Source organism: Lactuca serriola, chromosome 5 (assembly GCF_051521515.1).
Source record: "Lactuca serriola cultivar US96UC23 chromosome 5, Lser_US96UC23_V15, whole genome shotgun sequence".
NCBI lineage: Eukaryota > Viridiplantae > Streptophyta > Magnoliopsida > Asterales > Asteraceae > Lactuca > Lactuca serriola.
This window is the reverse complement of record NC_136412.1, coordinates 285,491,112-285,504,000: the sequence shown is the minus strand read 5'-3', so window position 1 is coordinate 285,504,000 and position 12,889 is coordinate 285,491,112. Positions and strand designations below refer to the sequence as shown.

Sequence of the window (12,889 nt, the reverse complement as noted above, 5' to 3'; positions counted from 1 at the left end):
CCGCAATTTAGTTCGATTCAAATCAAGTCAATTCGGACCAAAGACGGATAAAACCGGACCAATATATATTCTAAATTGGTCTAAGTAACACACATATTTATATGAGATAATATATATATATATATATATATATATATATATATATATATATATATATATATATATATATATTAACCGGTTCCGGCGGGTACCCAGCGGGTAGCGGTTCCGTAAAAACGAGAACCGGAACCGGAACCGCTTAAGGCAGTTCCAAGGCGGTTCCAGTTCCAAAAACGGGTACCCGGTTCCGATGCTCATCTCTAATTTGATGGGTAAAAACAATATGTCACTCATTTTCTACCAACCCATATTGTTTGGAAGAGGTATAGTAAAAAATTATTTGATGATTTTTTTTTTTTCAAATATAAAAAATCAACCTTTTAATAGGTCACAAAAACAGTATATCACTATTTTTCTCCAACACATATTGTTTCGAATAATTTAGTTATGTTAGGTTGACATATGAACATGTTAGAATTGATATTATAAGATAAGATTTATAAGAATAATTAACTATATTCTCAAACTTGTCATTAAGTTTTTCAGTAAGCACATTTCATTAAAAAAATGCAAGGAAATTGTAGAGTTTGCTATTAAATTAATGGCTTCATTATCTATAAATTTACATTTTAAGCTCTATGATATTATAAGATACATACGATCTCGATATTAATGATGTCTTTATGAAGATTTGACATGTCCCCATTGTAGTGTAATCTGTGACTAACAACCTGATGGCAATGGCTTATCTTTGTAACCTTCATATATATTCCCCACTTGTTTGGGTTAATTTGAAATTAATATTTTTTAAATATAATTTTGCTTTTTTTTTTGTTTATCAATAACTATTGATAAGATCATAGCATCCAAAATTCTGAGAATTTGGTGATGAAATATGGTTGAAAGTTCAGTTTTATAATGGCAAATTGGCAATAAAGTATGTTATAGAGGAATATAGTTTGAGAAAAAATAATTAAAAATAAAACAATTCGTTAGGGGATTATGTCACGTTTAGAGATGTTGTGACTTTTTGTGAATGGAGGGACCATTGTCTATAGACTTGAGTGATTACTATTGTGCTATTTTAGGTACATGTTAATTTCTCGATAAATGCATTTAGATATTTGATAAAAGCAAGTCTAAAATCTAGAGACAATTAAATTAATTTTTTGTTTCTGTTGTCTTTTCACTATTTATTAAACGTCAAAATTCTAATTAAGAAGAAGAACAGTTATTAGAGGCTTGATAGTCGGTTAATTTAAGGAAATATGATTCGTTTTAGATTTTAGGATTTCAACTTTCCATCCGTATATACGACTACGACTATACAGTTAGCAGAGAGAAACACACACAAACACACACTACCATCGATACGTATCTACTCTTCCATTTTTTAAAGATTTTGGAGAGGGAGAACATGAAAGATAATGGGGTTTGAGAGAGAAGTAAAGCAAAGCTCATCTACAGAAGACAGCTATTAAGTTTGTAGGGTTTTCGACTTTTCTTTTTTCATATAAAAACCCCAAAAAAACCAACTAAAGAAGCCCCTTTTCTTGAATACACCCAGAGGAACCGGCAATGTTGCTTCATTTTTGAAACCGAATCGACGATCGCTTGTCAGAATCCAAGATCTTTACATTTACATTGCAGTTACATAAGGTACTTATCGGATTCCTGCTACGCTTCTTGATTTCTCATTTCAAACTTGTTAGGGTTTTTCTATCTATAACTTATCTTTTTTTGGCAATTAACCTCGGATTCACTTGGCATTTTCTTCTTTTTGGTAATCGATGTTCGCGATTTATATACTACACTACTGAAACAACTTTGGTTTATCTCTCCACACATCACCACAAAACTTATCTTCAGTGACAAATGGTGTTTTTTGCTTCAACAACCAATTGATTTGCATTTCGATTCTTCTGTGTAGAATCAGATCTGAGGCAGCTTTTCATTTCAGGTGTATCGCGTTTTTAGTCTGTATTAGGTCAAATGGTTCACATTTAGGTTTGATTAGCAAAGTAGGATCTTTAGTACAAAAATGGCGAACCAACTATGAACAATTCATGTCATCTTTTTGACGTAAGTAATTCACGTTGTTTTTTAGGGATCTTTGAGGCTGCTTACTGATATCTTGTATCCTATGTTAAAAAAAGATGGAATTGGACATGCCTCTTGATTACGCAGCATTCCAACTCTCACCAAAACATTCAAGGTAACTTCAATTTTAATACTTAATAGTACAATTTGTTTTGATGATTTTGTCTAACTGCATTTAATCCTTTCATCCACTTTTTGTGCAGATGTGAATTGATTGTTTCCAGTAATGGAAACACTGAAAAGCTTGCATCGGGTTTAGTGAAGCCATTTTTGACACATTTGAAGGTTGTGGAGGAACAAGTTGGATCCTCAGCTCAATTCATTAAGCTTGAAGTTGATAAACGTAAAAATGTGGACTCATGGTTCACAAAGGGAACACTTGAGAGGTAGTGTCCTTATACAAACTTTAAAGCTTATACGTTTGAAATTTTGATATAATCATATAGTAATTGATAGCTTTTGTCATCAGGTTTGTTCGTTTTGTTAGTACACCTGAAATTGTTGAACTAGTGATCACCTTTGATGCTGAGATGTCTCAACTAGAAGCAGCTCGTAAAATTTATTCACAGGTATGTGGTTTTAATTTTTAAAGTATGTATAATTGTTCATATACATATATAATTAAGGGTGTTCATTTAATTAAAGGTTTCATGTTGATTTTCAGGGATCATCTGATCAGCTATCGAGTAACATAGGTGATGGTAGATCAAGCACAGCAACTAGGGCTGATGCAACAAAGTATAGTTAAATTTTATTAAATGTGCTAATCTTTTTTTGGTTTTGTTGCAATCTGTGTTGACTATTGGTTTCCTTTTTTATAGGAAGGAGCTTTTGAGGGCAATTGATGTAAGGCTGACAGCTGTGAAGCAGGATTTGAATACAGCTTGTGCTCGTGCCACTGCTGCTGGTTTTAACCATGACTCAGTAGCTGACCTCCAGTTGTTTGCAGAGAGATTCGGTGCCACTCGCCTAAAGTGAGAAATCTTTTCTTCCGTTTTTTTTCTTGTTTTTTGTGTCATATAATTGATTATGAAAGATCATGTACTTCTTTTGTAGCATGAAAATGGGAATCGAGTGAAAATCCACTTTAAGACCTAATAAAGAGAGCGAAAAGATTCTATAGTATTTATTGATGAGTTGGAAACTAATTTATGTACATTCATCATATTTACTTCAAAACTTAAAAATAACATATTCCATGAGTGTTGGGAAACCACTTAGAATTGCTCTGATGACAAGCTAGACACATAAAACACTTTTGATTATTTCATAGTTATAGCCTATCCTTTTGTATTTGATACTGAAGAATGTTCAGTATCAATTGAGTTTAGCATCAATAATATTCAGCATTAAATGCACCTTGTTATCGCATTTAATGTTTGCCTATCAATCATGCTAAATCACCATACCACCTTGGTAAGTTTTTTATTTAAAGAAATGAGAAGTGCGATTTTTTTAATCATTACTCCCAAAGATCTATGCTTATATAAAGCATTTCAAACTCTGTCTGAACAATATCATGCTGTCTTTATATATTGTTTTCTAAACATTAAACTGGGATCAACTGCAACCCACAAAAGTGTCTATTTTCTTTTTAGGGTTTGAAGTTTTTGATATAAAAATTTCCTAATTGTTGTGCAGTGAAGCTTGCTGTAAATATATATCACTCTGTGACAGACGTCCTGAGTTGTTCAAAAATTCATCAAAATCCAGCTTTAAAGATCAAGCCATCCGGTGTTCTTACAGCTCAGACATGTCCATAGATGATGAACCACCACCTATCACCACCGACCAATCTCCATCACCTAAACCAGACCAATCTGCTAAACCTGCCAACACTTCTCAGCCACCCAAACTAAAGAAAGAAGAGGCCGCTGCTGGTGGTGTGTCTGAGGAGCCCTTTCCTCAGCCACCTCCCACCCAGCCATCTTCTAGGCGGCTCAGTGTACAAGACCGGATTAATCTTTTTGAAAACAAACAGAAAGAGGTTGTTTCTGGTTCTGGTTCTGGATCTGCTTCTGGTTCCGCCACCGGAAGTGGCGGCAAACCCGCCATTGTTAAGCCTGAGCTTCGTAGGCTTTCATCTGATATTTCAGCTCCTCCACCTTCTGTTTTGAGAAGATGGAGTGGTGCTAGTGATATGAGCATTGATCTAAGTGGAGAGAAGAAGGAATCTACAAACGAGACACCAAATTCTGCTAAAACAGAGGTCCAAAAAGATCAAGTTCAAAATCAAGATCAGCCTCATTTTTCTAAGATGGAGACAAGTTCTGGGTCACAACCTGAAGAATCTGTTTGTTCAAACCAACCGGGCCCCACTTTGGAAAAGACTCAATCTATTTCATCTGTAACCAAATTGGAAGATGATTCATTGGAAATGAAGTTAAAACTTCCTACCAAGATCAAGTCTTTTCATGGTGGTGTGTCAAATCAAGAAGAATTCAAGCCTGCAGTTGTTGAAACTTCACACCGTGAAGCAGATGCAAGATCATTAGAGTCCGATTCAAAACCAGTGAGTTCAAAAGCTCCAATGAAGAACACTGCAATGGAGAAACAACCTGGGCTCCAAAAAACAAAGATTCAAAAGAATGAAAGCAGATATGTTGATGGATATAGTAACGCTAACACACCACCATCTGGTAAGCTTTTGGGATCAGGGTCAACAACAACACCATTAGAAGCTCTTGGTGAACAAACCCAAACACAAACACAAACACATAGGTCAAGACAATTAAAAGGGAATCAAGAACTGAATGATGAGCTTAAAGTGAAAGCAAATGAACTAGAAAAACTTTTTGCAGAGCATAAGCTTCGAGATCAACCTAATTATAATGCACATCAAAGTAAGCCTGTTGTTCCTACTCAGGTTTCTGAACCAACTAGGGTGGTGTTTAAATCTCCTATTCAAGTGGATGATCAGAATCCCAGAGATGGGCTTCAAAGAAGTATTTCTGAGATTGGATTTTCCGACGAATCAAAAGGAAAATTCTATAATAGTTACATGAAGAAAAGAGAGGAAAGGTTAAGGGAACAATGGGGTTCTAATAAATCAGAAAAAGAAGCTAGAATGAAAGCCATGCATGATAGGCTTGAGCATAGTAGTGCTGAAATGAAGGCCAAACTTTCATTCTCTGCAGATAGACAAGACCCTATGTCAAGTGCTCGTAGACGTGCTGAGAGATTAAGGTCATTTAATGCTCGATCAGTTATGAAGCGAGAGAAGGTAATTTATCAAACTTTATTTGAAATATTAACTTTATTAAAACTAATGAAATATGCTTTATTTATGGCAGGGATTAGATTTTGGGCAGCTTGAAGATGATGAAGATATATCTGAATTTTCAGAGCTGAAACTTATGAGTAGTAATGGTGTTTCTAGGAATGTTCAAGGTAAAAAGTCATTACCTGTAAAAAATCCATCTACATCCACACCACGTACCCCATCTGCACCAATTCTTCCAAGATCAAAAGTAGCATCTGCTTCTGGGAGTGGGAGGCGAAGGGTACAATCGGAAAATCCTCTCGCACAATCTGTCCCTAACTTTTTAGACTTGCGAAAAGAAAATACAAAACCATATTCTGTTGCCAGCAAGGCAGCTGCACGAAGAAACCATACTCATACGCATACGCGTAGCAGAAGTACCAATGAGGAGATGCCAGCTGTCAAGGAAGAGAAAACAGTAAGGTCTCAGTCTTTAAGGAAGAAGTCCCCAACTCCTCCTGAGAACATGGAACACAAGTCTTTTCATAGGAGGAATAACAGCATAGGTGGAAGTGGTATCGGAAAGATGAAGGCGTCAATGGTGTCTGAAGTTATTATAAAAAAAGAAGAAGAGTATGAGCCAGAAGTGATGGAAGAAGAAGAAGAAGATGATGATGATGAAGATGAAGATGAAGAGTTTGATACCATGGAAATGGAAGCTCAAGATGCAGTAGAAACAGAGTCGAAAAGCGAGAGTTTGATAAACTCTGAACCTGGAAATGGAAACGAAATTGCCTCACAGACATTTTCACAAACACCTGATGTGCAAGATTCACCTGGTGAAAGCCCGATGTCATGGCATCATCCTTTTTCCTCTGATAATCTAGAGTCTTGGAATCTACATGGTCTTAATTCATCAGAAGCAGAGGTAGCTCGTATGAGGAAGAAATGGGGAAGCACCCAAAAGAATATTCTTGTTTCCAACTCCAACTCCAATTCTTCTTCTGGTGTTCAATCTCGTAAAGACATGGCAAAAGGATTCAAAAGGTTACTGAAATTTGGAAGGAAAAGCCGTGGCACTGACAGCATGGCTGATTGGATTTCTGCTACAACTTCAGAGGGAGATGATGATACAGAAGATGGAAGAGATATTTCCAATCGTTCATCAGATGATCTAAGAAAGTCAAGAATGGGATTGGAGTATTCACATGGTCTCCCTTTTGAAAGTAGCTACAATGAAACCGATTATTTTAGCGATCAAGGTGAGCTCAAAACAAATAATTTTTACATATAAATATCATGTTCTTGATTGATGATAATTAATAATACATATGTTTGCATCATGACAGTTCATACATTGCAGACCTCAATCCCTACACCTCCAGCAAACTTTAGACTGAGGGAGGATCACCTTTCTGGAAGCTCTATCAAAGGTATGATCTAATAATCCAACATTAAAGTTTTTTTTATTTTTTTATTTTTTTTTATTTGAATTATTAAGATTAAAAGGAAGGAATTATTTATGTTGTTGGTTGTTGAACAGCGCCTCGATCTTTCTTCTCTTTGTCATCATTTCGCAGCAAAGGAAGTGACTCAAAGCTGAGATGAGTTGGTATTTGAATCTGGGGAGTGTTTGTGATGGATCTCATGTTGGTTGATTGGTATATATAAAATTAAAAAATAGAGAGAGAATGATTGAAGTTGGCAAACATGATGAGTTATTTTTGGTGGTTGTTGTATATGAAGAGGTAAATAACCTTATTGTCGAATTCCCTAGTCTTTATTAAGCAAGCAAGTATTCCATTTTTTTTTTTTGCCTTGGTTGGTTCATTTCGAATTCCGACATTGGAATGGGTATGTGAATTGATGGATGGATGTTGTTACTTGTAGTAATGTAATTCCTTTCTAGGGTTGTGATTCCATTTGTGCCATTTGATTTTGAGCTATATGTAAATTTGTACTCATTGTACCACAACTTGATCTGTGTTTACCAAAATTCTGATTAGCTGTATTATTAGAAAAATGTGATCATTGATATTTTCATCTGAATGATCTCATTTTTAACAACAAAATACAGCTGTGTTGGTTCTTTTGGTTGACCTACTGGCATGTTGGATGTTGGTCCTAGTTGGGAATTTTGTTTAGATTATGAAACAAGATTTTATTCCCATGTCATTTATCTGTTTTTCAGTTTGGCTTCGTTCTTTCTAGAATTATGTTTCAGTTGGTTTATCTCAATAAAAATGTAATTGTTTTTATTTTAGGATGTTGTAACATTATCCTTTGAAGCAGTCACACAATTAGATTTTTCATTCTGAAAAACTATCTTCCTTCCCTTTTGTGGGAGTTTTTTTCAATCGAACTTGTAAATTCTTGATTGAAGTCTTTTTTTAATAGTTATGACGTGTCATATAGATTTACAACCGATTGATTATTGATAGTAGTCAACTTATGTTAAAAACAATAAAAATTTGTGGGTCTTGTGAATAAGTTTATAACTTGATGAAAAAGCTCTATACTATTATGGATTTATGAATAAGTAACTTGATGAAAACTCCATATTATGTATCCATATTGATGGTCTCAATGGGCATATGACATATGTAGAATACCGTACTATATTTCGATACATGATTCTTATACTTCCGATTGATGAGATATGCTCAATTTTTTGTAAGACATGTTTGGACACCTTTGAGGAATATGCAGTTCATTGTAAAGAACTCTCAAACTTCAAATATCGATATGATGTGGTTATAAATGTTCTCTTTAATGTTTATCATCGTGCTGATATTTTTGTCAAGAAAGAAGCAGTCCTGAACTTTTTGACTGGCTTGTTGGATGAAAGATCTACATTCAGGTAGGCCTGGCAATCGTGTCGTGTTCGGGTTGGCGTGTCGCGGGTTGGCGGGTCAAAATATGCCAACCCAAACACGACCCATTTAAGTATACAGGTCACGGGTTGGCGGGTTTGGAACATAAACCCATATATGACCCACCAACCCATTTATTTATACGGGTTCACAAGTTGACAGGTTCGTGGGTCAGATTTGGGTTCGTGAGTCCGAATTTTAGATATTTAAGTCTTAAACATCAAAATGAAAATTAAAAACATTCATAGAAACATGTTACAGATTTAGCCTTATAGGTTACGACTTATGATCTTAGACTATCCACCAAGAGTCATAATGTCAAAACAGTCAAATGGTCTATGAATAAATGGTATATATTATATAATACTTATTAAATATTAATACTTGATACATAAATACATTTAAAAATAAAATAATTTTTTCATTAAGAATATAAACGGGTTGGCGGGTCAACCCGTTTAATTTTTGAGAAACCCATATATGACCCGTTTAATAAACGGGTTAACGGGTTGGCGGGTTGAAAAACTCAACCCAAACCCATTTATTTCGTGTCGTGTCGCGGGTCGTGTCGCGTGTCGTGTCGAGAATTGTAGGCCGACTGACATGTTCTTTGGATGGATAGGAAGGAAACACGCTTGTGTAGATCTTACTAGGATCTCCCCTTTCGTGGGCTTGAGGAGTGAGGGTTTCATAGCGGGACACACTGCTTTGGAAGCCTCCATGTGCAAAGTGACCGAACACGAGTATGCAAGCCATGAAAATCAACATGTTTTTATACCTTTCACGTTTGATATAGTTGGTTTTCTCACATCAGAGGCAGTGAAGTTCCTTAATCGAGTCCAACATGTCCTACATGGTAATGTTAAATCCTTAGATCTACAGATGTTGTTTTCAAAAGAATTAGTTTTGTCATCCAAAAAGGAGTCAACTACATATCTTGTCCATTTGCCTTACGTCGATATGTATTGACTTATTTTATTTTTTATTTTTTTTTAAAAACACATTCTTTTAATATTATCTTTGAAACATGATAAATAGTAATACTAAAACATGCCGATTTTCAAATTTTAGAACTACTATTTATCATGTAAAGCTAAAAATATTTTAGTACTAAAATTTGAAAATCAACATATTTTAGTACTACTATTTATCATGTAAAATTTTATATCAAACCAATATAAAAATTACCGTATGTAAAACTAAAAATATGTTTTAGTAGAAAACTATTTAGTTTTATCAAAATTTGAATATATATATATATATATATATATATATATATATATATATATATATAATTTTAAGGGTTTTTTTGCAAAATATTTGTAAACTTAAGGGTCTTTTCGCAAAAAAATAATTCATAGTAACCTGGAAACCTGCTATTGCAGGTAACAAGGGCAAAACCAACAAAAAAAAATGACAAGTTTGCGGTATAAACGAACAAAAAATCTGCCGAAGGGTAAAACCGACATTTTCTAGCAAACTTAAAGCTTTTTATGACATTATCCCAAACTTAATCCGGAAACAGTGAATTTCAGACTATTTTCTCTATAAAGAAATATGTACAATTTATAAACTCAATTATATATTACATGATAAATTACATTCGAAATTTTGAATGTAAATAAAAAACAATTTGAACTTTGACTTCTGTCTTGAAGAAATTAATTTATTGGGAGTTAGATTAGCTCCCAAGATAAATTTTAGGAGCAGAGGGGCCAAACGCCAATAATCAATAAATTTATTTGTGGCATTTTCTTTTTGCGTTTCATCTTACAGTCATCTATCTCTTCTTGAAGGACAAGAAATCATCCCCAATTTTCAAATCGTCCTTCCAAAACCCTATAATTTGATTTGATCTGTTTCTACGGAGTTTATTCATTCTTGTAAACCTCGCCACCGATCAATGTACATTAAGGAACTCTAAGCCGGAAAGATTGGTTCATCTATTCGCATGATAAATACTTGACAAAAATTTCAGGTAAATTTCCTTTTCTTTCTTGTACATGTAATTCCTCATTATTTTTCAGACCTGATTATAGTTTTGTTCGATTCGAATGACATTGTAATTACATGATTCAAGTTGGGTATTAATGTGATATTGATTTCGTCATCACCGTTAATTTGTTGTTCTTGGTCGTAATAATTCTCTTCAAATCTTCTATGTATTACTCATTTTGTCTTGGTGTGTGTTAGTTGGGATGGAAAGTTCCTCATTAACAATCGTTGTTGGGAAATTGATCTATTATACATTCAATTAAAAGTGTGTTCATGTTGATGTGTATGCCAACTCTACTCTTACAAGTTACAACCTAAATATGTTGAATATGCAGTTAGTAGTCTGCACATATTTTTCTAAACAAGAAATATGGTACAATGTTAGTTGTATCTTTAGTCTTGAAATTTATATGTTTAGAGCTCTGTAGAGTTTTATGTAGTACCTGTGGGAGAAGGAGAAATTAATGGTAGATTGAATGTTAAAATACAGGTGAGGTGACAGCTTCTGTAAGGGGATAAAATGGTGAAGCTGACAATGATTGCTCGTGTGACAGATGGGCTTCCACTAGCTGAAGGACTTGATGATGGGCGTGATATGCAAGATGCAGAGTTTTACAAACAGCAAGTTAAAGCTTTGTTCAAGAACCTTTCAAGAGGACACAATGAAGCCTCTCGGATGTCTGTTGAAACTGGCCCTTACATTTTCCAGTATCCTTCATTATTATTATTTTTTATTTTTTTTATTTATATTAGTTTTGAAACTTAACCCAAAAATTGTCAGCTATATTATTGAAGGGCGAGTATGTTATTTGACAATGTGTGATCGTTCTTACCCAAAGAAGCTGGCTTTCCAATACCTTGAAGATCTCAAGAATGAATTTGAGCGTAGCTATGCCAATCAAATCGAAACTGCAGCAAGACCTTACGCTTTTATAAAATTTGGTAACTTTTTTTTTTATTTTAAAAATTATAAACTTCATCTTCATATTTCTAAGTCCTGATCCATCTTTTTTTATAAAAAAAAATATGAGTAGATACATTTATACAGAGGACCAAGAAATTGTACCAGGACACCAGAACTCAAAGGAATATTTCAAAGCTGAATGATGAACTTTATGAAGTACACCAGATCATGACACGTAATGTTCAGGAAGTTCTTGGTGTTGGTGAAAAATTGGACCGTAAGTTTTTTTTTTTTTACCAAAACTTATTATTATTATTATTTTTTTATCAGATTGTTGATTTTTTTTTTGCAGAGGTGAGTCAAATGTCGAGCCGATTAACCTCAGAATCTCGGATCTATGCTGAGAAAGCAAGAGATTTAAATCGACAGGTTAGTAATAAATATTACTACCTCCGTCCCAATTTGATAGTCCACTTTTGACTTTTAAAGTCTTTTTTATTCAATTTTGACCTTAAATATTTTTATTTTTGATAGATAATACTTGATGCAAAATATATGATGGATTGTATTTTAAATGTTTTTTCATTTTTATAAGTTTTATCAAGTAATATATAACACAAATAAAAATATTTACGGTCAAAGTTGAAGAAAAAAGACTTAAAAAGTCAAAAGTGGACTATCAATTTGGGACGGAGGGAGTAAATAGTATGCATGGTTTTACTTTAAGATTGTGTTTGTCTTATATAAAATATGGAACTTGCAATTGCAGGCATTGATCAAGAAATATGCTCCTTTTGCAATTGTGGTTGGGGTGGTTATTATACTCTTCTGGGCCAAAAACAAGATATGGTGATGATGACATGGCATCTTTAATCTCAGGAAACATTTTTATTTTAATGTATTCCATTGTTTCAGGGGGCCCAAGTTACTTAATAACTTTGAGTTTAGATTATATGGAGGCTGTTGTGTTTTGGCACCCAAATGTTGTAGGTAAAACTAAAAGAAAATATTTCTCTCATTTTGTTGTGGATTGAGATTCATATTGATGGATTATATATATATATATATATATATATATATATATATATATATATATATATATATATATATATATATACTGAAACTTCTTTTGGTGTTGTGTAATATTAAGGCTTAAGGTCAAAATTTGTCACTTAACTTTTTGGTTTCCGAAATGGTCTTGATGACCGGTTAACAGTTATAGCCCTTAGCTTGCTGAGTTGGAATAGTTATTCCAAGTTAGCAGTACATGTAAGCATCTAGGTGGCTTGGGTTGTATGTGATCAAATTTTTAGGCACCAAACTGAAGAATTGGCGCACCATGTCTCTATCGTCCTCCTGGAGCAGCACTTCCTGGTTAATCTTTCCAAAATCCACCAAGCATTTTGTGGGAATTTATGAGTATGTGATTGTTAAACTAAACTGATGCCCACCAGCTGCTTGTTAAAATGCTCTTGCTTGTTCCTTTTTGTTTTTCTTCAAGTTGGAAAGTGCTTGACACCCAGATCTATAGCTCAAAAGAAAGCTTTTTTCAAAGCACATTACAAGAAAATCGCCACTATTAAAGCTGAAGTGAAAGCAGGGCTACTAAATCAAGAAGTTCTTCCCGTTGGTGGTTCTGAAAAAGACGATCAGGTCAAATAAAATTTCTAATTTAATGATATTTGAATAATTATGCCAACTCAACAGGTTAAAGGCTATCACTGGTCATAGTACCGTTTTGAAAACAAATAACAAGTTAGATGACCAAAGAGCTTC

The 12,889-nt window shown here is 34.0% G+C and overlaps 2 protein-coding genes across 6 annotated transcripts; both read left to right on the top strand.

The window, feature by feature from the left end:
* Window positions 1-1,333: 1,333 nt before the first annotated feature.
* Window positions 1,334-7,316, top strand: LOC145054529 (uncharacterized). Of its 4 annotated transcripts, none has more exons than XM_079002756.1 (11): window positions 1,334-1,698; window positions 2,000-2,121; window positions 2,196-2,254; window positions 2,343-2,525; window positions 2,609-2,708; window positions 2,804-2,877; window positions 2,961-3,113; window positions 3,781-5,362; window positions 5,433-6,603; window positions 6,705-6,774; window positions 6,885-7,316. In XM_079002756.1, the coding sequence occupies exons 2-10, from the start codon at window positions 2,095-2,097 to the stop codon at window positions 6,734-6,736; spliced, it is 3,381 nt and encodes a 1,126-aa protein (XP_078858882.1). In that variant the 5' UTR covers window positions 1,334-1,698; window positions 2,000-2,094; the 3' UTR covers window positions 6,737-6,774; window positions 6,885-7,316. The 4 variants fall into 4 exon arrangements, with proteins under 4 accessions (XP_078858882.1, XP_078858879.1, XP_078858881.1 ...); XM_079002753.1 differs by having other exon boundaries at window positions 1,340-1,698; window positions 6,691-6,774; XM_079002755.1 differs by lacking the exon at window positions 2,000-2,121 and having other exon boundaries at window positions 1,340-1,698; window positions 6,691-6,774.
* A 2,635-nt stretch (window positions 7,317-9,951) lies between these two features.
* On the top strand, window positions 9,952-12,131 carry LOC145054528 (25.3 kDa vesicle transport protein SEC22-1-like). 2 transcript variants are annotated; one of them, XM_079002752.1, is made up of 6 exons: window positions 9,952-10,192; window positions 10,764-10,917; window positions 10,991-11,151; window positions 11,244-11,390; window positions 11,466-11,542; window positions 11,883-12,131. In XM_079002752.1, the coding sequence occupies exons 2-6, from the start codon at window positions 10,805-10,807 to the stop codon at window positions 11,964-11,966; spliced, it is 582 nt and encodes a 193-aa protein (XP_078858878.1). In that variant the 5' UTR covers window positions 9,952-10,192; window positions 10,764-10,804; the 3' UTR covers window positions 11,967-12,131. The 2 variants fall into 2 exon arrangements, with proteins under 2 accessions (XP_078858878.1, XP_078858877.1); XM_079002751.1 differs by having other exon boundaries at window positions 9,953-10,192; window positions 10,700-10,917.
* The last annotated feature ends 758 nt before the right edge of the window (window positions 12,132-12,889 follow it).

Coding starts and splice junctions, on each gene's coding strand:
- LOC145054529 (XM_079002753.1), top strand. CDS start 2,095: ATGAACAATTCATGTCATCTTTTTGAC. Junction 3,114..3,780: donor TTCGGTGCCACTCGCCTAAA/GTGAGAAATCTT, acceptor ATTGTTGTGCAG/TGAAGCTTGCTGTAAATATA. Junction 5,363..5,432: donor CAGTTATGAAGCGAGAGAAG/GTAATTTATCAA, acceptor TATTTATGGCAG/GGATTAGATTTTGGGCAGCT.
- LOC145054528 (XM_079002751.1), top strand. CDS start 10,730: ATGGTGAAGCTGACAATGATTGCTCGTGTGACAGATGGGCTTCCACTA. Junction 10,918..10,990: donor ACTGGCCCTTACATTTTCCA/GTATCCTTCATT, acceptor AAAAATTGTCAG/CTATATTATTGAAGGGCGAG. Junction 11,391..11,465: donor TGTTGGTGAAAAATTGGACC/GTAAGTTTTTTT, acceptor TTTTTTTTGCAG/AGGTGAGTCAAATGTCGAGC.